At 40.9% G+C, this 24,377-nt stretch overlaps 1 protein-coding gene across 4 annotated transcripts in view; it reads right to left on the bottom strand.

The window, feature by feature from the left end:
• Positions 1 to 330: 330 nt before the first annotated feature.
• ASNS (asparagine synthetase (glutamine-hydrolyzing)) overlaps positions 331 to 24,377 on the bottom strand; it is a 147,939-nt gene continuing 123,892 nt past the window's right edge. For 3 of the 4 annotated variants that reach the window (XM_027540089.1, XM_027540093.1, XM_027540091.1), the window contains exons 4-15: positions 22,855 to 22,929; positions 16,782 to 17,053; positions 10,758 to 10,995; positions 7,480 to 7,665; positions 7,120 to 7,221; positions 6,110 to 6,237; positions 4,795 to 4,921; positions 3,401 to 3,507; positions 2,816 to 2,916; positions 1,436 to 1,517; positions 1,192 to 1,347; positions 331 to 667 (exon numbers count right to left, since the gene is read on the bottom strand). In XM_027540089.1, coding sequence (XP_027395890.1) covers positions 458 to 667; positions 1,192 to 1,347; positions 1,436 to 1,517; positions 2,816 to 2,916; positions 3,401 to 3,507; positions 4,795 to 4,921; positions 6,110 to 6,237; positions 7,120 to 7,221; positions 7,480 to 7,665; positions 10,758 to 10,995; positions 16,782 to 17,030 — 1,686 coding nt within the window. In that variant the 5' untranslated portion in view covers positions 17,031 to 17,053; positions 22,855 to 22,929 and the 3' untranslated portion in view covers positions 331 to 457. Of the gene's footprint in view, positions 668 to 1,191; positions 1,348 to 1,435; positions 1,518 to 2,815; positions 2,917 to 3,400; positions 3,508 to 4,794; positions 4,922 to 6,109; positions 6,238 to 7,119; positions 7,222 to 7,479; positions 7,666 to 10,757; positions 10,996 to 16,781; positions 17,054 to 21,720; positions 21,828 to 22,854; positions 22,930 to 24,377 lie in introns of those variants that run through there. The other variant, XM_027540090.1, reaches the window with a different exon arrangement.

Raw genomic sequence — 24,377 nt, 5'->3', positions numbered from 1 at the left:
CAACCTATTTTACAAAACAGAGCTGTCCAAGTCTTACAAGTTACTCACCTCTCCAGAGTGTAACTAGCCAGCTGTTGGGAATGCAGAGAGAACTAAGGGAGGAAGCCAGAGGAGGACCACACTCAGATGAGGCGAGGACCATAAGGATGCCCTACTGGCATGAGACCCAGAAGTCCTCTACAGGAGAGGGTGTGTGAGGTCTCCCAGCCATCAGATGGTTTCCCCTCTCCTATCTCACTCTCTACCTTCCTGTGATACAGTAAAAGCTGTTCAGTTTCTAGCTACCTCTGGTCACGGGGCTGTATGAATATAAATGACTACAGCAAAGTCTCGGATTTAAGACTTTTATTTTTTCACACCCAGGCAAGCCTGGGCGGTTGGCCCTTCCTGCCCTCAAGATCCCTACCCTTCACAAGGAGAAGAAACGATTACTTTGACTCCAGGGCTCAGTGAGTGCCTAAGCTTTGGCAGCGGCCTTGTAATGGGTCAGAGTGCGGGCAGAAGGGTCCGTGGCGTTGGTCCACCTGGGCATCCAGTAATGGGGCAGCCAGTCGGCACGGCCTGGGTAGTGGTTTTCAAAGATCTGACGGTAGTAATAGCCTTCTTTTGTTTTGGGGGTATTGATGGGAAATTTCTGGGCTGCGCTTGCCATCGCTGCATCATCAACCTGTAAGAGTAACAGGATAGAAGCGAAATGGCCTTACAATGGCACAGAAATGTATGTACTTAATCTGGTTTCACAAAAACAAAAATCAAACAAACAAAAAAAAAGAAAGAAAAGACATCTCTGAATACTGAGAGACTCTTAATCCTTTAGAAAATGTTAAAATACCCTAATGCACATAGCTGCAGTGACCTTTAAGGAACATTCACATGCATAGTTCTCCAATGTGGTGGCTCTAAGTGTTTGATTCTTTTGTGCGTAAGTCTGGCACCCAACAGGTGCCCCAAAATGTGTAAGATACAAGCCAGAGAGGACCACTAAGTCTCCTCTCTCTATTCTAGATGCTACTTATAATCCTTCATACTACTTAATTTTTACAGAATTCTTGAAATTTAAAAGAAGTATTATTTATAGGGAATCCCTTCTACAGTCACAAAACATTTAAATTAAATACAAAATGAACAGTGATTACAACTTTGCATCCAATTGTCTTATTCCAGGAAATATACTTTTAAAAGATATGATACCTGATGTTCAATATAGTCCTGTAAAATCCTAAACCAGGAATTTTTAACTGAGGTTATTCCATCACTGAAGGCTTCTTTTGGTCGCCAGAGAATCTCTTTAGGTATCAGATTGGAGTCCTCAAATGTCTCTCTCAGGAGATGCTTTTCTATCCCATTCTGACATGAAAATGAAAGGACTATCAGTAAAAGTTCTAAATATGACCAGTATCAATGGACAGTTTTTACCTTAAGTTGATTTACCCACCTTGGGAACTCTCATATCTGGTGGCAGAGACAAGTAGTAGGAAGAAAAGCGATGATCCAAGAAAGGGACTCTCAATTCAAGGCTTAAAAAGGAAAAGAAAATCTAAACCAAAATGGATCTTTAGTGCCTCTCAGTTTCGATTCTGATTTGGTTTCCTAGGAATTCATCCAGCCTCTAAATGATGTTAAGATCATAAAGTCATTTTTACAGTCCTACATAACTGCCCTACATTAAATGCACGAATACAAAAACCTTCACTCAAAATATGTATTGTCTAGGGAGTGAACAAACTACTGGAGAATAATTACTTTCACTTTCCCTTCTGTAATCTATTAAATATCTCAAAAAGCAGAAAAAGAATTATGAGTGATCTGAACATTAAGAATGGACTTGGCCTAGACTTTTCTGAGTCATAGTTTTCTCTAGGTGAGACTATCTATTATAACGTCAATCTGTGGCTATTACCCTATCTACCTGTCCTAACCAGGGTTCAAAGAACAGATGATGTGACCTCTGATGAAAAACACCATGGACCACTGATTTATACTGAATATAAGTTATTAATCAATTAGTAATAAAAATGTCTGAATTCAGTTCATTCTCTGACCTCTTATTTTCTAACTAAGTGTGATTTGGTAGAAGCAACCAAAAAAGATTGTATCACATACAGTTGTTATTGCTGTTTAGTCACCAAGCTGTGTCTGACTCTTGCGACCTCATGGACTGTACCCAACCAAGCTTCTCTGTTCATGGGATTTCCCAGGCAAGAACGCTGGAGTAGTGGGTTGCCATTTCCTTCTCCACAGGTCTTTCTGGCCCAGGGATTGAACCTGCCACTCCAGCACTGGGCAGGGGGATTCTTTACCACTGAGTCATCAGGGAAGTCCCATCACATACGGTTAAGAGTCTCTAAATGACCAGCTTTAAAAAGCGCTAACTCTCAATAATCAGAAATGATACCAAAGAAACCTATTTTATAAGCTAATCAAACCCCTTGCATCTTCACTTCCCTCTCCCCTACATGGTCCCCATAGCATCAAACAGACATGGCAAGCAAGCACTAAGGGCTCACTAAACTACATGAAGCTGTATAAGCCTTATTTCTCTTAAAAAGACCCAAAAGAGCTGCAAGCGCCTTTCCTCTCAGCTGCCCAGAAGTGGGCAGAATGTTCTGTTTTCAAGACAGAAACTCCACCTGAAACCAACTATCTGCATACTCTCAGCCTGACAACAGCACTCTGATTCAGCTTACTCCCTCTGCACTGAGACAAGCTTCATCTTTTCTATAAAAGGCATACTTCACAGCATATACTAAATGAAAAGAAAGCCTTTTGTTTTTTGAGGTTATTTTTATAATCACTTCCTAAAACATCAAGATACCCATGGGCTGCAGTAGTTCGATCTGCTCGGAGAACATCAAACAAGTAGAGTTCCCTTAGAAGCCGCTCACTCTCCTCCTCAGCTTTCTCCGGGGAAGGAGCCTGTTTACAAACAGAGCTGAAGTTAAAAATACACCCTTCAAGCTTTGCTTTTGGAAATGAAATTTCTTATTTCTTATTCTTGCACACAACTCCAACTCTAAAGGTGGGTAAGACAAAAAACCACCAAAGCTTAGGGAAGAAAGTAAATGCTTTATAAAGCATGCCTTCCCTTGCTCCAAGACTGCTAGAACCAATAGATAAAATGACAGGTTCACATTGTCCAAAGCCCATAAGACAACAGGGGACTAAGAAATACCAGAAATGTGATTCTTATGTTAACTAGTTTTTAAAAAATGGGTATTATCTGACACAATTAAGACTTCTTTCTTGCCCAAACAAATACAGACAGTATCAGATTTTCTCGAACACCTCACAAAATATTCCAAGTGTTACTGTTTTATCAAAAAAAAACAATAGAAAATGGTCAAATAATTCATACTTTTCTTCCCCTAGGACCAATATCCTTCCATTTGAGAATGCGTACCTTGTGAAAATATATATAACCCTGCGTAAGTTCATCTGAACCTTCTCCAGAGAAGATCACCACGCTATCTGTGTTCTTCCGAATGTACTTAGAAATTAAGTACATACCTTAAACAAGAGACAGAAATTATTGTTAATGTCCACATAACCCTCTACCAAAAATGCCTCTTATTTGGTTTCTGAAAACGGTGGCAAGCTTTGCTACTAGATTAGACTCTGTTATGTGAAGTAGTTTGCAAAATAATGACCTTTTATCTACAGTGCAACCCACTTATATGTGTTTAATCTAAAAGTTGTACTGCTGTGATGACATAGCCCTTTCATAATTTTATATATAGGTTTTTAAATATTCCTGCTTTCAGACCAAGAATGTCTATCTGAAAATTTTGCTAAACAATGTTAAAAATGCTAAAAAAATTCTGCTGAACAATGACTCAAATGTCTTAAATTTGATAACTCTCACACTAGTATCACTACATGAAAATAATAAGTTGGGGTTTTGGTAGCTTAATTTTAATTTGGGGCTTCTTCCGTCATACTCCCCATTCAGCGTATTTCAAATACAGCAAAGCATGTTAAAAGATGCTGGTTGGTCCTGCTCCATGGCCCTGTAAACTAGTATTTTTCTTGGGTTTTTTCATTATCACCTTCCTAGTGATACTTTTTAGAGCTTTTCCCCTAATCTCCTTCACCAATGAAATGTTAGTACCAGAAATACTGTATATCTGTCTAAGTACTTTGGAAAGCCAGAAACCACTGTAATAGCTAAGATTTTTACCCTTCAAGAAATCATTTTTGCTCCTTTGGGAGAGACAGCACCCCAGTGATGTTATTGCAAAGTTTAAAGCATAAGAATGCAGACTCTAAACTTTGCAATGGAATCCTATTGGATTCTGAGTTCCTTAAGAGAGAGGTGTGTCTAAGCCAATAGCATTTAGAGGCTCAGCAATATTTGGCCAGTCCGATGTGGAGTACAATTATGATCTTAGTATGCACCCACAGGGTAAAGCAAGTATTTATTCCTAGACAATAATAGTTATTGATGGACTATTTACCAAAATCTATCTAAAACAAGGATTCTTTACAGAAACTAGTTACAATGTATAGTCCAACAAACTTTTATACATAAAAACAGGGGGTAAGAAGGTACAGAAAACTATGCATCAACTCTTGGAAGAAATATAAATAGTGATACCAAAATGTGGAGGTTTAACTATATATTCTTAATTCTTAAGGAATTCTTAAATCGTTTCATCTTCAACAACTGCTGACACAGGAATTTGACCTGAGTTCATTCATGAGTATTGTTCTTTAAACAACTGCTTGAAATAGTAGTTTTTAAACCTTACACTCTTTTCAGTATTAAAATCTTTGGGGGATCATAAAATACCTTACCTACTGAAGCACGGACTGTTGTAATATCATAAGTTTCCAAGGAAAATATGACTTCATCCAGGACCTGAATGCCTTCCTCAGAGTTAAAGAGGACTTCATGGTGTTCGCTCCCAATATGATTTGCCACCTGATTACATAAAGAAATATGCATATGCCTGTTTTTTTAAGAAAAAGACTACTCTTTCAAGAAAAAGCTGTGGTTTTTTTCAGCCATTTCATATAGTATGTGGGATATTAGGTCCCCGACCAGGGACCAACCAAGCTCATGACCCTTGCACTGGAAGCTCAGTCTTAACTACTAGACCACCAGGGAAGTTCCAGAAAAGGAAAACTCTCGAAAATAAAACAGTAGTTCATAACACATCATGAATTAACAATGGTGGAAAACAAGTAAGACAAGCTAAGAGGAAATGATCTCACAGGCCACCACAGCACGGGGAAATGATTCTCCAGGCCACTGCATACAAGCCCCATTAGTCTGGCTCCCCGGTGTCCCCCAGTGTCTGCCCTCCACTGACCACAAGAGGTGGACATCCCATCTGCCCTTCTCACTCCAAGACTTCACCCTAACAAGCATGGCCTCCACTCCCCTCGTGCTGATTTTATCACCTGTTGGCCCTCCTGCAATGCCTCATTTTACATCTAGAATGCTATTTCTAACTTAAGGCACCTCCCCCTCATTCAGTTTTCTCTGGCTCTTGCGGATTCATTCAGCATCAGTCAACTGGCTTTCAGACAACTCTTGGTCTCTCTCATCTACTCTGGAAGTTCCATCAGAATGGGAACAGGTCTACCACACACTGAATGTGTACAATGTTCTCTCTGCCCACAGTCCTAAACACAGTATCTTATAAAGAAAATGAAAAGCAACAAGAACAGCTAACATTCTAAGTACTTACTACACGCTAGTTTCTATCCCACACACTTTATATGAACTATGTAATTTTCACCTTGAAACTGTGCCACAGTAGATATGAGCACTCCCATTACATAAGTGTGGGATTGTGTGCTAAAGTGAAGATTTGAAACCAACAATCAGGCTCCAAAGCCTTCAGCCTTAACCACTCTACCCATGCCCTTACTCTTCAAAGGACAGGATTACCATCATTGGGTTTTATGAGGACTGTGTGGCCCATAGAAGATAAACGTACCCAAAATACAGTGTACAGCACAAGTGATTTTCAATACGCGTTTCATTCCATTTAATATATTTAATTCAAAACAATTACCTAAGTCAATACAGCAACAAAGTATAGAACCATCAATAATTAACAAGTCTGTCTTAACTACCTAACAGGAAGAGGCAGTGTCTTACCTTTCTAGCAGCTAGTAAATCGGGACTGTCTTCCATGCCAATCGCAAATGTCTGGAGAGGGTACTGAACTTGGGCCTCTTTTAGCTGCTTCAACAGAGTGGCAGCAACCAAACTGGAATCCAAGCCACCTATGAGCAAGACAGAAAGTGTGGTGGTTATGGGCCTTACCTAAGAGAGGAGCAGAGATTATTTATATTCCTCCTAAGCACCAAGATTAGAGTTTTGCCTTTAAAATTCCCAAGTTTTATAAACTGAAAATCAACTTGAGTAAGAAAAATCTAACAGTTAACCTGTCATAATGGTAACAGTACTTAAATTGGTTAAAAGCCACTATGCCAAAGAATTGATGCTTTTGAACTGTGGTGCTAGAGAAGACTCTTCAGAGTCCCTTGGACAGGAAGGAAATCAAGCTAGTCAATCCTAAAGGAAATCAACCCTGAATATTCACTGGAAGGACTGATGCTGAAGCTCCAATACTTTGGCCACCTGACGCAAAGAGCTGACTCACTGGAAAAGACCCTGATGCTGGGAAAGACTGAGGGCAAGAGGAGAAGAGGGTAACAAAGAATGAGATGGTTGGATGGCATCATGGACTCAATAGACATGAGTATGAGCAAACTCCGGGAGACAGTGAAGGACAGGGGAAGCCTGATGCGCTGCAGTCTATGGGGCTGCAAAGAGTTGGACACCACTGAGTGAGTGACTGAACAACAACACACACTACACATTCTAGGGCTTACATCCAGACTGTGGAGTAGGAAGACATCAACTTTCTCAAACATGTTTACTAGCTCACTCATGCCAATACAATTACAGTATAACTTTATGTTGCTGTATTATTTTAAATATTGAAAGCAACTCACAGAAAACATTTTCATCCTATAATGGAGGACAGGTGGAATCAATAGTAAGTATTTTAAGTATTTTATAGTCTAAGCCTCCAGGATAGTTATAAATCATTTAAATTACATATGCATGAAATGTAATTAGATTTTTTAAGCTGACTTCACCTGATAAAAGGCAGCCAATCCTTCTGTCCGTCATCAAACGTTTCTTAACGGCATTGTCAAAAAGAATCCGGAGGTTGCTCTTCACAGTTTCTATCTCAAAACCTATTAACACATAAAGGAAATGAAACAGCTGCAGAAAGGTCTGGGCTGAATTATTTATTGAAACAGGTATGCAACCATCCACCTCCATCACGATGGCATTTGCTCAACAGTGAAGCAGGCCAAATTTCAGTGTGTCGTCACCTCCAAGTTAAAAAGGAAACAGATTTGCAAACTGATGTCATTTCAATGAAGTGAGAGTACAGCTTTCCTTTAGGGGCGAGAGGTGGGGAACAGGTGGATGGGCATCTGCTCTCTCACCTGGGAAGAGTTTCTCCACGCCGTCATACAGGGCATGCAGAGGCTCGTCTCTACAGTGATGGTGCTTCACCATTTCCACCGACGCCACTTTGCCATTTGGCTTTAGGTCCAAAACTTCATAATGTCCTGGCAGAAAAGGCTCCACTTTTAAAAAAGGAGTCATGGAGTGCTTCAAGTTAACCAGTCCTACAAAACCAAAAAGATAAATTTATTCAAATGAGGATAATACTTCATAGTAACTTTCATGTCTAAATTCCTCTTTATTTTCTTTTTAATACAAATACAATGTCCACTGCATAAGCAAAATAGGAAAAATATAATTACCTCAAACCCTACTAGAAAGGTAATAGTGTACAGAGATGTACAGAAAAATTAAACTGATTTCTAATAATTTAAGGCAATAGGAAAACCTCCAATGTTTAATTTCTTCTCCCTAGCTGGAATTTCTGATTTTAAAAAATCTATTTTCTTTACTAAGCAAACAAAAGATACATTTATTAAACAAAAAGATGGACTTGAAATTTAATTTTATGATATCCTGGCAGTCATTTGTCATCCCTGAGGTATTTTTTAAAAAGCAGCTATGGTTCTCAGTCCTTTAATAAGCAAAATGATCCACTGTTAAGGTACTTTAAACTCAGATATCCCTTATGTAGTTATTATATCCTGTGTGTGAGTTAAATGTTATAATTTAAATTTTCTAAGTTCTCACAAGAAGTAATCAACTTGACATCACGATTTTGATTTAAAAAAAAAGTTTTATTGTAAATAGTAACAGCCTATCCACACAGAATACTTATGATGTACAATTTGAGTTTGTTAACCCAAGAATCTACTGTGTAGTATGGAATTCAAACAGCAAATGAGATCCAGATCCTACCACCTACCAGCAGACCTCAAGTGAGGCACACGGCCCCTGCGGAAGTTGAGGAGCAATTACGATTTAAAGCACCACAACCAAATGAGTTTTAGATAGTCTATTCTGGAAGCACTGAGAGAGGAAAACTGCTGTAGTACCCTAGATGAGACCTGTTGTTTAGAAAAGGGCAGTTAAAGATGTACTTACAAGTACATCTTGTAAACTTACAAGTTTAGAAATCTCAGAGGGTAAACTGGACGTGAGATTATATTCCGTATCAAGGTTATCAGAGACAAATGGAAGTAAGGAGTCTCCTTTTCCCTTGTGTTCTCTTTGCTGGGCTTCCCTAACAGCACTTTGGGTAAATAATGTGTGTACTTGTTCTTTCTCGTATGATTACATCAAGTGAGAAAGGATTTAAACAATGAAGCAAAAAAGCAGACGAGGAGGTAGATCACAGTTTAGCATGTCATTGCTGTCTAGCTAGGACATAAACGATGACTGTCTTCCTCAACTTTATTGTCAAAAAATGATAAATATGATGTACAAGTATTTTCTTCCATTCTGTGGGTTGAGTTTTCACTTTCCTGATGGTGTCCTTAGAAGTACAAGAATGTTTAATTTTGATGAAACCCAATGTATCTATTTTTCCCTTGTTGTTTGTGCTTTTGATGTCATGTCAAAGAACTCTTTGCAAAATTGAAGGTCATGAAGATTTACCCCTATGCTTTCTCCTGAGTTTTATAGTTTTAGTGCTTACTAAAGTTTTAGTTTTACTATCAAGTTTCAGTGCTTACTTTAGTGATCAAATTTTAGAGTTTGATCTGCTTTGAGTTTTATAAATGGTGTGAGGTAATGGTTTAACTGTTTTTTTTGCATATGTCAACTTGTCCCAACATCATTTGTTGAAAAGACTATTCTTTGTCCACTGAATGGTCCTAGTACCCTCACTGACAATCAGTTGCCTGCAGATGTACGGATGCACTTCTGGACTCTCAGCTCTATGGTCTGTACGTCTCTCTTTCTGCTAGTACAATACTGTCCTGATTACCCTTGCTTTGCAGTACATTTTTAAGTCAGGAAGGGAGAGTCCTCCTACTTTATTCTTTTTCAAGATTGCTTTGGTTATTCTGAAGCCTTTGCAATTCCCTATGCATTTCAGAGTCAGCTTGTCAATTTCTACAAAGTAATCACCTGGGATACTGACAGAGATCATGTTGAATCTGTAGATCCATTAGGGGAGTCTGTGCCAACTTAACAATGCTAAGTTTTCAATCCGTGATCATGGGATGCTTTCCAATTTCTCTAGATCTTCTTTCAACAACGTTTTACAGTTTTCAGCATACAGTTTTGTACTTTTGTTACATTTATTCCAAGTATTTTATTCTTTTTAATGCTATTTATAAACACAGAGTAAATCATGTGATCCCTCCTAGGTATATGCCCAAGAAAAATGAAACCACACAAAAACTTGTACCCAAATATGTAGAGAAACATTATTCATAAAAGCCAACTGTCCATCAACTGACAAAAGGATAAACATGGGATGAACAGAATGTGGTATATCCAGGTAATGGAATATCTTCAGGTCATAAAAAGTAAATAAAAAGATGTAAATACTGATAACATGCTACAACATAGGCAAACCTTGGAAACATTATGCCAAGTGAAAGAAGCCAGTAATGAAATACCAGGCCACACAGGGTATGACTCCACTGGTATGTAATGGCCAGAATAGGGAAATCCACAAAGACGGACTGACTGGCTGGAACTGGGGGTGCGGAAGGAGGAAGGAAGACGGGGACAGGAAGCTTAATGCTTAATGAATATAAAGGGATGGGGAGTGACAGCTTAAGAGTACAAGGCTTAGTTTTGAGATGATTTAAAAAAAAAAATTCTAAATTGACTAGTTTTGGTTGCAGATATCTATGAACATACTAAAAACCACTGGTATCCTTCCAATGGATGAATTGTATGGCATGTAAATTATACCCCAATAAAGCTGTTTAAAAAGCGCTGAATAAAAATGACTTTGTGGGACAGCCTGGCACAGTACCACAGTGCAGTAACTGCAGGGCTGGCCAACCTTACTGTTACCACATGACACAGGAAAACTCGAAAACACACACGGGATCAAACCAGACACAGAACCTATTAGCACAACAAAAATTACATGACTTTACTACAGACCTATCCTGTAAGGATTACAGAGTTTTAAGTGCCAAAAAGGAGACTCCAGCTCCGTGGTTTTAAAAAAAAAAAAGGAGGCCTAGAAAATCCATGACTAACACAGTCACTTGTAAAAAAATTGGGTTGCCCCATTTGTATATATGGATTGGATTAGATTTGTAAATACGGTCTAGAAGAAAACACAGAATCGGGACAATAATGAAATACCACAGAAAAATTCTATCATTACCTTTAGCTTCTGAACACACGGCCAAAAATCCATCTTCTGTCATGGCTTTAAACAAAGGTCTCACCCCATAGGTATCTCTGCCCAAGAACACTTTCTTATTGGCAGTATCCAGTAAAATAAATGCAAATACTCCATCCAACATACAAACTGTTTGTTCAATTCCTCCTTTGTCATAAAGATGAAGGATTATTTCACCATCCACTTTGGTCTGGTATTCAAATTCAAAATGGTGTTGCAGCTTAAGGAAACAATAGCAAAATGAAAATGTTAGAATCCTGTGCTTTCACTAATTTTTTTTTATTGCAAAGTTGCTTCAGCATTTTTGTGCTCTATAATTTTGTGTATCTTAGTGATGTGATTTAAAAGAATCGTGGCATTATCAAAATACAGTTTGTTTGAACTCAGAATCAAATTGTAACATAAAGCTAAGCCCATGAAAACTTTAGGTGCATTCTGATAAATAGAAGACATAGGTAATGTACCCCTGTATTATATGGAGGGATGGAAATGGATATTATGTACATACTATATATGTAATACATGCATAGTTGTTGTTGCTTAGTCTCTAAGTCATGTCCAACTCTTCTGTGACCCCATGGACTGTAGCCCACCAGGCTCATCTGTCCATGGGATTTCCAAGGCTAGAATAGTGGAGTGGGTTGCCATGCCCCTCACGAGGGGATCTTCCTATCCCAGGGATTAAACCTGCATCTCCTGCATTGGCAGAATTCTTTATTGCTGAGCCACCAGGGAAGCCCAATACATGTGTATTTACATAAATAGGTAAGTTAAGTAAATAGATTGTCCAGGTGTCATGACACAAAAAATGTGTCCTCTGAAACACTTCCTATGAAAACAGAAAGCAAAAGGACAAACACATTTGACACTATTTCCTGATGGACAATTGCGCAATGATGACGGAGACAAATGGTCCAAAAAAAAGTTGCTGGCCCTGGGGAGGTCTACAGCATCCCATTCTTCTGCATTAGGCATTAAAGCTACTTCTCAGGGACGGACAGAATGATGATACTGAAGCTTTATTGATCCACCTCCTCCTGGGGAACAACAAAGATACCATCACACCCACCACATGCAGAGAGGGTTTCATTAAATCAGGCCCAAACTCCCGCGGCTCTCCATTACCACTGGTAAATTGTGAGGCTGCAAAGTTCTCAGTGTGTCCCTCTTTGTACTTACTCATATTTTTGGCTGATAATAGAGAAGAGGTTCATATAAACAAAATCAAATGGAAATGCTGGGTAGATTTGAACACTTAAAACATGTTTTTAAAATTTAAGAAGTCTCTATGCTTGTATGACCTGAAAAGCATGCTTCACAACCACACTCACTCTGTAATTTCTTAACCTTTTGCCTAAAAGCTCAGAACTGTCCAAAGATGGGCTCTGGCCACTTTCAGTGACCCCAAAGTCACCTCTTGGTCGCCTCTCCCCACTCTGAGAGACTGTCCGTGGTGATCTCTGTCACAAGGAGGTAGGGGTTGCAGAGGGTCTTCTGTTGACCCTTCTGGGCTTACGTACCTGCAGGATAAATGAGCCTACAACACTCGATGACTTTTAGCCAGCAACAGCTTCCAACCTACCCTCCATGACCACCCCATCACCATGGCTCTTTGGCCTAAAGCTCACAGGTAGTTTTTTGGTTAATGATTCACATGTACACTGCCCACTCTCTTGAAGCTCCCAGTACCCTGCCACCATCCAGAAATCACACCGCCGTTTGACATGCTGGCTGCAGCTTTCTAAAGCGCTTCCCTCCACGACAGGGCCTCCTCTCTGCCCAGCCTGCACTCATATTCTTCTCTCTGATGGGTCTTCATCTACTCCCGACACACTGCTGGCTATATTTTGCAGTAAATTCTATTTTTATCAAAAAAGGGGGACTTTGAAGCTTACGCTGAAGAATTTTTCACATAAGCCTAAAATGTTGGTTCTACTCTTTAGACAGATTTTAGCTGTTTGCGTTGGATAACCTGAACGATGGGTAGAAGCAATGGAACTCCTCTGCTTCTGAACATACAACATACTTGGCTAATTTAGAAGAAAAAATGTTTTCAAAATATTTAACTTTTTAACAACGTATTCACAAAATACGCAAAAGCAGCTATGTTGTTCAAGGAAAACTAGGCATTTCCTATCTCATTTAAGGGGAAAGTCAGGCCACTACTGCTATGATACAACTTAGCATTCTTACATATATGGTACTAACTTGGCTTAGAAAGGAAGTTTTTTTTGGTTTTCGTTTGTTTGGTTTTGTGGCCACACCTCTCGCATGTGGGATCTTAGTTCCTGGACCAAGGACCAAACCCACAGCCCCTGCAGTGGAACCACGGAGTCTTAAACACTGGACCACCAGGGACTTCCCAGGAAGGAAGTTCTAACTGCCTCCTTCCTCTAGCCCCACTAGTTTGAAAGTCCATTTTTACCTTTCCTGTTCCATTTCACTTCCAAACACCAGGAAAATGATGTCTGGTGTACAGTAGGCCTTAATTAAATACAAGAGAAGAAAGTGAAAGTGAAAGTGAAGTCACTCAGTCGTGTCCGACTCTTTGCAACCCCATGAACTGTAAGCTACCAGGCTCCTCCGTCCATGGGATTTTCCAGGCAAGAGTACTAGAGTGGGTTGCCATTGCCTTCTCCAGAGGATCTTCCCAACCCAGGGATCGAACCCAGGTCTCCCACACTGTAGGCGGACGCTTTACCATCTGAGCCACCAGGGAAGTCCAAATACAAGAAAGGAACTTGTTAAATAACTATCTGTGTGTGTGTTTGTATGTGCAGTGGGCAATAGCCCGTTGTGCTCAGCTGTTCAGTTGTGTCTGACTCTGTGCAACCCCATGGACTGCAGCCTGCCAGGATCCTCTGCCCATGGAATTTTCCAGGCAAGAATACTGGAGTTGGGTGCCATTTCCTACTCCAGGAGATCTTCCCAAGCCAAGAATCAAACCCACATCTCTTGCATCTCCTGCTTTGGCAGGCGGATTCTTTACCACTAGCGCCACCTGGGAAGCCTTGAATAATTGTAATGATTCTTCAAATGAGAAGCATTTTCCTTGAAGTATTCCTATAAGTGAACTAAGTGGACAATAAACAATGGCTAAAGCCATATGACCAGAGGATGACTAAAATATAAATCCCTACTCATGAATGAAAGTCCATCCTATAGGAAATCAGTCCTGAATATTCATTGGAAGGACTGATGCTGAAGCTGAAACCCCAATACTTTGGCCACCTGATGCAAAGAACTGGCTCATTTGAAAAGACCCTAATGCTGGAAAAGATTGAAGGTGGGAAGAGAAGGGGACAACAGAGGATGAGATTGGTTGGATGGCATCACCCACTCGATGGACATGGACAGGAGCTGGTGATGGACAGGGAGGCCTGGCATGCTGCAGTTCATGGGGTCGAAAAGAGTCAGCCATGACTAAGTGACTGAACTGACTGACTCATGAATGACAGGAACATATCAAGAAGGCTCAAAAAGTACCAAGAAACATCACAACCAAATGTATAAACCTTGAATGCAATCTGAGTCAAACCAAAACACAGCTATAAATATCAATATATTCTTGGAACACCTGGTGAAATCTACTATGAACTAAATATTAGAGGGTATTATGGATTCTCAGGAGTTATAGAATAGTATTGGTATAAAGTAGAAGAATGTCCTTCTTAGGAGATAAATGCTTACACATTTTAAAGTGCCACACTATTTGTTGCTGTTGATGTTTAGTCTCTCAGTCATGTCTGAGTCTTTTGTGACCCTATGATCTGTAGTCCACCAGGTTCCTCTGTCTGTGGGGTATCCCAGGGAAGAATACTGGAGTGGGTTGCCATTCCCTTCTCCAGGGGATCTTCCTGACCCAGGGATTGAACCCACGTCACCTGCATTAGCAGGCAGATTCTATACCACCTATGCTATGCTAAGTCACTTCAGTCGTTTCCGACTGTGCGACCCCACAGATGGCAGCCCACCAGGCTCCCCCATCCCTGGGATTCTCCAGGCAAGAACACTGGAGTGGGCTGCCATTTACTTCTCCAGGGGATCTTCCTGACCCAAGGATTGAACCCACGTCACCTGCATTAGCGGCAGATTCTATACCACCTAGGTATACTCTAAAGTGATTAAGCCCAGAACTGAACGTCTGTGTAGTACGGACAGAGAGATGAAGCCAAAAAGGCAAAGCGTTAGCAGTTATTCAATCCAGGTGCTCTATATTCTGTTATTTTCTATAAATGTGGAATTTTCAAAATTAACAGTTGCGGAGGCAAGCAACAAAAAATAACTTGCCCATTTCAGATCCAAAATTTTCTTATGAAACCCTAGCCCCAAATAATTCCATATTGCAATGCTCTTAGCAAATGTGGCTTCCTCGGGTCAGAATTTTCACACCCTCACCATTCTCATTCTAAGAGTACACTTTCACCAGATTAAAAGCTGTTCCAATTTTAGTGCTTCCTTCTTGCACTCCACTGCATCTGGCTACCTGTCTGACCCTTGGCTCTGATTACGACAATTACACAACAGCACTTTAAGGGCAATCTGAAATGAAATGTTTTCTGTTTTATGCTCACAGTAAACAAGCCTTTTCCACATGCAAATTTCCAAGCCCAGGTGAAACAAAGCCAGCTATTTGGGAGCCATCATCTACTTCCTCTCCAGGAAGTGCAGAGGAGCTGGGAGGATGGGTGAGTGGGCCACTGGCCACTTTTGCCATCTCTAATGGTAAACAAGGAATTAGTATGTGAGAGATAAAGAAAGCAGGATTGGCCCCAGAGAGCTAGATGCATACCGGAAGAAATGATTTCAGCAAGCCTGGACACTTGCATCTTCCCATACATAGAAGATCCCTAAATCTCCTCATGTGAGAGATTTTGTTTTCTCTTAACAGTAATCTTTTATTATTCAGATTACCTGCCTCTTTCTGCAAACTTTTATATAGCCTGGCTCCTCCCCCACCTCCTCAGGATTGGCTCTCTAGGGGTCACCAGAGATACTGTCCTAACATTCCCACAGAATAAAACATAACTCTCAACTTTTAGGTTGCGCGTATTTTCGACAGCAGGATCACCCACAAGATATTACATTCTATCCCTGCCTTAAAATCTTCAAATCTCATTGCTCTTAGAATTACGTTCTACCGTCTTACCAAGTCCTGCTTGCTCTGGTCCTGCCCGACCTCTCCAAGCCCATCTGGCCCACCTGCCCCTTGTTCACTTATGAACATCCCAGGGCTCTACACATGCTGTTCGCTCTGCACAAAATGCTCTTCCCAGCCCTGCTAGTTCATCCTTGTCCATTAGGTCTGAGTTTAAATGACAGCTCCTCAAGAGGCCTTCTCTGACAAACCTGTACTGAAACTGATCTCCCATACCCATCAACTCCAAATTCCTTTTTTCATAAAGCTTAGTATATGTATGGGGCTTTTCTGGTGGCTCAGCTGGTAAAGAACCCGCCAACCAATGCAGGACATGTGAGATTCGGGTTTAATCCCTGGGTCAGGACAATCCCCTGGAGAAGGAAATGGCAACCTGCTCCAGTATTCCTGCCTGGAAAATTCCATGGACAGAGGAACCTAGTGGGCTACCGCCCATGGGGTCACAAAGAGTTTGACATGACTGAACACACAAGAACACAAGTATATGCACAATGATTTTTTTTGTCTGCTCCTTAATAGGAATACACTCCAGTAGTATGCAGACCTACCTCTCATATTTATTACTGTAGCCCTGGTGCCTAACACAGGTATTCAAATTAATAATAGGGAAAAAAAAGATTTTTTAAGAGTTAAAAACCTGAAATGGAATCCTCATTTATTTTTTGGTGACCAAGTCATTCTACCTCTGTGCATCTGTGCCCTGTCTATCTATATATAATTGGAGCAAGTGAGAATGAACATGGGAAGTGGTTGAAAAGTAAAAAACATTAAACAAAATAAAATTATTATAATCAACTATCTCTGAGGCTTAATCACATCCAGATACCTTCTGGTTTTATTCTGTTTACCTTCTTGTGGTTGTAGATTTCACCGTTGTAACAGAGCCACAAGTAAGGATATTTCTTCACTCGAATTGGCTGCATTCCAAACAGCTGGTCAACTACCGCCAACCGGTGAAATCCAAAGCAGCAATTGGTGTACCCATTAACATTTTCAAAACGGAATGCATCCGGACCCCTGTGTGCAATCTTCATAGCACTCAGACACTGAACAGAAAGGCAGTCATCGCTGCCAAAGAGCGCCCAAATGCCACACATGGTGCGATGAAGCTCCAGGCTCTCTATGGAGACAAAAGCAGATCAATTAAATAGTCAACATCCAACTCAAGTCTGCATTCAATCTCGATTCCCAAAACTTGCATAAGCCACTTCAAAGCGTGAAATATGTTATCTTATCCAGAGCAATCTACCAGTAGATTGGCAGGCACAGAGGATAAGAGAATGATTTTTAATCTACTTACAAGTATTCAGAAAAGATGAATGACCTTTACATCCAGCCGGCTATTAATATACAGCAGTTTAGCCCCTAGTCAAAGCCTGCTTCCCTCTGACATTTTGATTTGGTCAGCTAGAGCTAGCAGTGTTCAGGCCACGTTCTGTTTTCTATCCTAGGTTTACACCCAAGACACAGATACACATGCAGACTGGCTCCAGCCCACCCAGAGATCCTAGTCTACTCTCTTCATCCCAGAATCCCAAAAGCTCTGAAAAATCCAAGAGATGCTCCAGCATACTACAATTGCCTCTTAGGTCTTAAGAATAAATGCATCTCCTTTCTTTTATTTTTTATTCAATATTTTGGGCTGCGCCACAGGCATGCAGGATCTTGGTTCCCCCACTGCAGACTGCAGCCATGAAATTAAGAGACGCTTGTTCCTTCAAAGAATAGCTGACAAACCTAGAAAGCATATTAAAAAGCAGAAACATCAGTTTGCTGACAAAGGTCCGTATAATCAAAGTTTTTCCAGTAGTCATGTACAGAAGTGAGAGTTGGACCATAAAGAAGGCTGAATGCCGAAGAATTGATGCTTTTGAATTGTGGTGTTGGAGAAGACTCCTGAGAGTCCGTTGGACTGCAAGCAGATCCAACCAGTCCATCCTAAAGGAGATCAGTCCTGGGTGTTCATTGGAAGGACTGATGCTGAAGCTGAAGCTCTAATACTTCGGCCATCTGATGCAAAGAGCCAACTCACTGGAAAAGACTCTGATGCTGGGAAAGTTTGAGGGCAGGAGAAGAGGGCAACAGAGGATGAGATGGTTGGATGGCATCATCAACTCAATGGACATGAGTTTGAGCAAACTCCTAGAGACAGTGAAGGACCAGAAAGCCTGGTGTGCTGCAGTCCATGAGGTCACCAAGAGTTGGACAGGACTGAACACCTGAACAACAACTAAAACCAGAGATCAAACCCACACCCTGTGCAGTCAGTCTGGGAGTCTTAACTGCCAGGGACTGCCAGGCAAGTCCCCTAAATGCATCTCTTTACCTGTTCAGTTCAGTCGCTCAGTCGGGTCTGACTCTTTACGCCCCCATGGACCGCAGTACGCCAGGCTTCCCTGTCCATTACCAACTCCCAGAGCTTCCTCAAACTCATGTCCATCAAGACAGTGATGCCATCCAACCATCTCATCCCCTGTCATCCCCTTCTCCTCCCACTTCAATCTTTCCCAGCATCAGGGTCTTTTCAAATGAGTCAGTTCTTCGCATCAGGTGGCCAAAGTATTGGAGTTTCCGCTTCAACATCAGTCCTTCCAATGAATATTCAGGATTGATTTCCTTTAGGATGGACTGGTTGGAGCTCTCCTTGCAGTCCAAGGGACTTAAGAGTCTTCTCCAACACCACAGTTCAAAAGCATCAGTTCTTTGTCCAACTCTCACATCCATACATGACTACTGGAAAAACCATAGCTTTGACTAGACGGACTTTTATTGGCAGAGTAATGTCTCTGCTTTTTAATATGCTGTCTAGGTTGGTCGTAACAGACATTTAATAGGTAGAAAAGATGACTGTACATACTGCCTAAGTGTAATATTAACATACCTAGATATTATAAACATTTCATTACTTCTACCTTACCGCCAAGTGATTTATTCAAATATTATCAAAGAAATTGTAAAAAGAGAAGAGAACGCACTATTATCTGATATCCTAGCTTAATGACAAAAGAAGCTTTTTTAAGTTGACAGAGATACAAAATGTTCACCATGAAAATGTTCTAAAGGACCAAAATGTTCTTAAACACTTCTGTCTGAAAGCCACCATGGTCAGAAAGAAAGCAAAGTAGCCCGGACAAATAGAGCAGTATCTCTGATAAACAGCGTGGCAGCCTGGACAAACAGAGCAGTATCTCTGATAAACAACATGGCTTGTCTTTGTAGGCCAAGAAGCAAGTAAGTACTTCCTATACAAATACAAATGTTAATTACTTTTCTATTCAAATTCAGTTCTTAGCTGTAAAAATAGAGACATTTTATTTGGATGCAGTCAACTCCAAACAGTTACATTACTTAGGTAAAAATCTAGAACTCTTGGAAACTATTTTGGTATTTTTTTGATGCAAATTTGTAGCAAATGCCTTGATAAATGTCATCAAAAAGTATATAAATATTCAAGTTACATTAATCACTTGGAACAACCGTCTGAAGACATTTCATTCATGTTAAAATGAACCACAGTAGGTGGGACAAACAGAGCAGTATCTCTGAAAAACAACGCGGTTCATCTTCGCAAGGCCAGAAGAACCATGGCCTTGTTAGGTCCTTCTCATGAGACCAGACCAAATACATGGAAAGCTGTATTAAAACAACCTGGAAAGAAGTATCACACGTTCTATGTGGACCCTTCCAGGCATTTGACCAAATGCCCATAATCAGATACAGGAACACCTTTGAGACACTGTCAGTTTGGTTGTTGTAATAAAGCAAGTCACGTGAACCTTTTGGTTTCCCAGTGCATATAAAAGTTTTATTTACACTATACTGTAGTCTATTTATTAAATGTGCAATAGCATGATGTCTAGCAATGTACATACTATAATTTAAAAATATTGCTAAAAAAAATGCTAACCATCATCTGAATCTTCAGCAAGTAGCAAGCTTTTTGCAACAGAAACTTCAAAGATCACTTGTCACAGATTTCGGTAATAAAATTTGAAGTTACCAAAATGTGACAGACAACACGAGCAAATGCTGTTGAGAAACATGGTGCCTATGCAGACTTGCCATGCACCTTCAATTTGAAGAAAAAAAAGCAGTACCTGCAAAGCACAACTAACCAGGTATGCTTGGATTTATTTTGAGATTTACTGGGAAAATTCAGTGTGATTTAAGTGAGTTGACTATCAATAAGCCATCTACCTCTGACTCTATACCAATGAAAAATAGGCTCTGAAAGTGCTTTGAAAATCACATGAGGTCATTAGTGAATCATTTCCCTAAGTCTTCTTAACACTATTTGGTGAATCCCACTAATTGTGCTATAGCAATACACTTAAGCACTCAATTGGAGGGAAAAAAGGGATGACAAATGACTGCAAAGCACACGTTTCTTCAGCAGGAAAAGCAAATTAAAACTATCAGCAATTATTGATATTGGGATCTGTTTTACTTGCAAACATCCTACTTGGCAAGGCTTTTTCCCACTGCTGTTACCTGTTTCCAGTAATTTTCCATATTTCCTCATAAAAGTCTAAAGCAGTGCTGTCCAATGGAAATGTAAGCCACATATGTAATGCTTAATAAACTAGTAGCTCCATTAAAAGAGAAAAAAATTAAATTTTAAATAGATTTTAATACAATGTACTGAAAATAGTATTACTATTACTGCAACATGTAAAATCAGTACAAAAATACTGACAGGATATTTTACATTGCTTTTCTCTATTAAACCTCAATCCGGATTAGCCAGCATTTCCCGTTTTCAATACTCACATGTGGCTAATTGTTACTGAATAGGAGTGTTGTTTCAGCACATTTACTTAAACCAATACTTTAAGTGCTATGGTGAAGTTTAAGATCTCAGCAACTAACTCCTGCCTTCAAGACCTACTAAGTTACCTCTAATGAATCTTACAATATTGCGATCAATCAATGAAAAAGCTGAGTTACTGGTGCTCTTAAATTATTTGTCAAGCACCATGGGCAACAGACGGTTAGGAAATAATGTAGGCCACAGGCTGGGGGGCGGCGGGTGGGGGGGAGTGTTCCTTCACTCAAAATAATAACATTAATTTGAAGCCGTTCCTATAAAACAGATAACCATTGAGCCATGCCAGATTTTTTTTTTGTTTTTGTTTGCCTTTTCCCTGACCGCGCCACCTGTCATCCCAAACCGATCTCTTCTGGGCAGGATTTGCTTAGCAAGTCACTTGTTGAGTCTTGCAACAAGAGGTCGGGGGAGGGGTAGCTAAGAGAAACCGAGTGGAAACCGGAGGTAAGGAGTATCCGAGGCCGTGACAGCTCAGCAGACTCTATGCAGGATCAGAGCCTAGGGAACGCGTGGCCCCGCGACTCCCAGCTGCACTCGGACCACGTGCTCCCTCCAGCCCATCAAGGGCAGGACCCTGGAAATGCAGAAATTTCCGCAGGTTTCGACGCAATATAATAACAATAACTTTAAAAAAAAAAAAAGAAAGAAAGAAAGAAATTTACAGGCGCCAACTTAAACCGCCGCCGCCGCCTCTCCGGAGCGGCAGGGCCGCGACTCTGGGGGTCACGCGACCCCTCTCTTCCAGACCAGCGGAGGTCTTCCCACCCCAGCTGGCTCCCAGGTGCGCAACAATCGGCCCCGCCTCCCCGGCCTGGCTGGAGCTGCAGCATCCCGGGGTGCCGGGATCCGCGTCTGCCCACCCTTCGGGCGGGCTATGCTGCCGCACATCTTCCTACCTCTCCCGGGGCGGCCCTGCGGCACGCTGCAAGGGCGCCGCGACCCGCGGCTGCCGGGCCTACCTGGGCTCCGGTGGGGCGGGTGGGCTGGAAGGGCCCAGCTGCGGCTTGCAGGTTGCGGGTTTTCCTCTCACCCTTCACTTTATACCCTCCCAGCTCCTGTAATGCTTGCGGGAAGTTTCATCACTTCTGGAAAGACCAACCAACGCGCAGGGGCGTGGCCCGCGGGGCGTGAAGACGCTGTAGCCTGGCCAGGACAGGATGCAGAGCGATGGAGGCGGAGGAACGGCTCCCGCGTCTTAAAGCGTTAGTGCCTCTGCTGAAGGATAACCTCAGAGGTCTGGCCAGGTACGCCACTGACACGTAGGATGGCCTTACCTGCTGTTCTGACAATTCATTAAACTTTCGTACCTGGTTTGTTCTTAGCGAAATCATCAGTAACTGATTGCAATATGCCTTCTGCAGCGTATCTTCCTCATGTCCTCAATTGCCAAATGTTTAACACTTTATTTCTTCCTTACTATAAGACAGCATCTGATACATAGCTGTGGATACACATATATTTGCTAAATTAATAAATACTGAGGCAGATGGCTGAAAGGGTCTCCACCTTTTATTAAATGCAAGTTAGATTTCTTTAGGTTCTTCTACCTCAGACAGAGTTACATCTCTCCTCCCTCTGAGCATATGCTCAGTGTATTTGTCTTGTGACGGATCGTCAGACGTCTTATGGGGTTGTATTGGCGCTCAACCAGATTGTCACCTTGTTGGCTATGTCGACTTCTTCACCTTTTGAGTCCCAGGACCGGCTCAGTGGATACGTGTACTCGATTTGATTCAATTACTCATTACATTTGATCGTTGACAAATTACGCTTTCTGGAAAAAGACTGAGTTCCATTCCAGTCTGAATTTTATGACTTATATAGTAATATGATCATTAGATACCTTCTATAACCTCTTTACATTTCCATCTTTAAAATAAGCAAATGAGAGACTACTAGAGGTCCTTCCAAATCCTGAAATTTTTAAGTACTAAAGTGATGAGAGTTCTAAAGAGTTATAGCACCCAAGGAGGGAGATCAATTTTTTCATCCCCATATTATCAACTATCTCATCAAAAAAAACCCCATAGCATTGCAATCTGGTTATTTTTACATTAGACCCAGTTAGAAGAATATTATCCAAATTTACACACCTAATAGTTGTGGATCCAGGCTGTGAAGCCATGTTTGTCTGGATCCCCACGCCTTTTTCTTTTCATCACATCTGCCTGTGGAACAGAATGACAAGAAGATCTGGGTTATACTGGAAATGCTGACAGAGGAGAAAAGGGCTAATATAGCCTCTGTTATTTTTGCTAAACATGAATGATTTCTGTTCAGGGCAAAATATATTTTCTAGATTTCATCCCCATTCCTATATTGGAGAATTACCCTAAAATTAGACTTTTTCCTATTTATTATCTGCATGGAGACTCGCCATTTTAAAGGCACTGTTGAACTTCTAACAGTACTGCCCTCAAATTTATTATGCAGAACCGGGAAAGACTTTCCCTCAGAAAAATACATTTAAGGCCTAATATTTCTTTGTAAGATTCAAGTCATGTTGATACATAAAACCAAAATAGATGAGTGGTCCCTAAACCTTTTAAGTACAAAGATTCCTTATAGAATTTTGTTTAAAAAGGTGTTCTTGACCTGCCCCCACAAGAAGGTAGAGCACTTTCAGTGTCTCTTTGATAGAGAAAACGCGCTGTGATAAAAATAAACGAGGCCCCATGACTTCATAACACTCTATGGTACATGTGTGTTTTATTGGTCACATCAGCACCAAAATAAATTAAGAAATAGTAAACTTACATGTGCAGAGACATACTGAGATCAGACTACAGTCAATGCTTGTCGAGGATACAGGTTTGATATCCTCATGTAATACATTCCCAACTAGTTCAGTAATTGCCAAGGATATAAATTCCCTAAGAACAGAGCATGTAGTAGACACAAGTTGATGGCAAAGATGTTAGAGGACTAAGTTCTTTATTTCCCTAAACTTTTCAGCATCAAATAGACTTTGCTATGTCCTATTCTGTATACTACAGGTTTCTCAGGTGGCTTAGTGTAAAGAATCCTCCTGCCAATGCAGGAGACTTAAGAAACTCAGGTTCAATACCTGGGTTGGGAAGATCCCTTGGAGTAGGAAAAGGCAACCCACTCCAGTATTCTTGCCTAGAAAATCCCATGGACAGAGGAGCCTGGTGGGCTACAGTCCATGTGGTTGCAGAGTCAGACTGACTGAGCAACTGAGTACACACACATACCCTATATATTAGTACTATCTCAAACCTAAGGACAATTTGGAAAGTAGGTTTTCTACCCACATTTTACAATGTAAAAATATGAGAAATTGAGGGATTTAGCCACACACATACTGTTTGAATTGAATCATAAAGAATTGAATCATAATAGTATAAATCCCATTTCCCTTTCCACCTCATCTAGGTAGCAGAAGACAGATATCATTTGATATGTTACCTGGTGTGGTTGGTGGTACTGTACTGGATGTCTTTTGCTTGTCCCTTCAGAGCCACTTTCAAGCTTATGCCCTGGCTTCCCTGCCCTCCTCTTTCACTGGGAGTGGCTAAATGGTTCTACTTCAAGGAGCTGCAGAGGGTGGGAAGGAGAAGGTCATCTCTTTTCCTGCCTCACCCACCACAGAGCT

The sequence above is a fragment of the Bos indicus x Bos taurus genome, chromosome 4 (genome assembly GCF_003369695.1).
Source record: "Bos indicus x Bos taurus breed Angus x Brahman F1 hybrid chromosome 4, Bos_hybrid_MaternalHap_v2.0, whole genome shotgun sequence".
NCBI lineage: Eukaryota > Metazoa > Chordata > Mammalia > Artiodactyla > Bovidae > Bos > Bos indicus x Bos taurus.
This window is presented reverse-complemented; position numbering and strand designations above follow the sequence as displayed.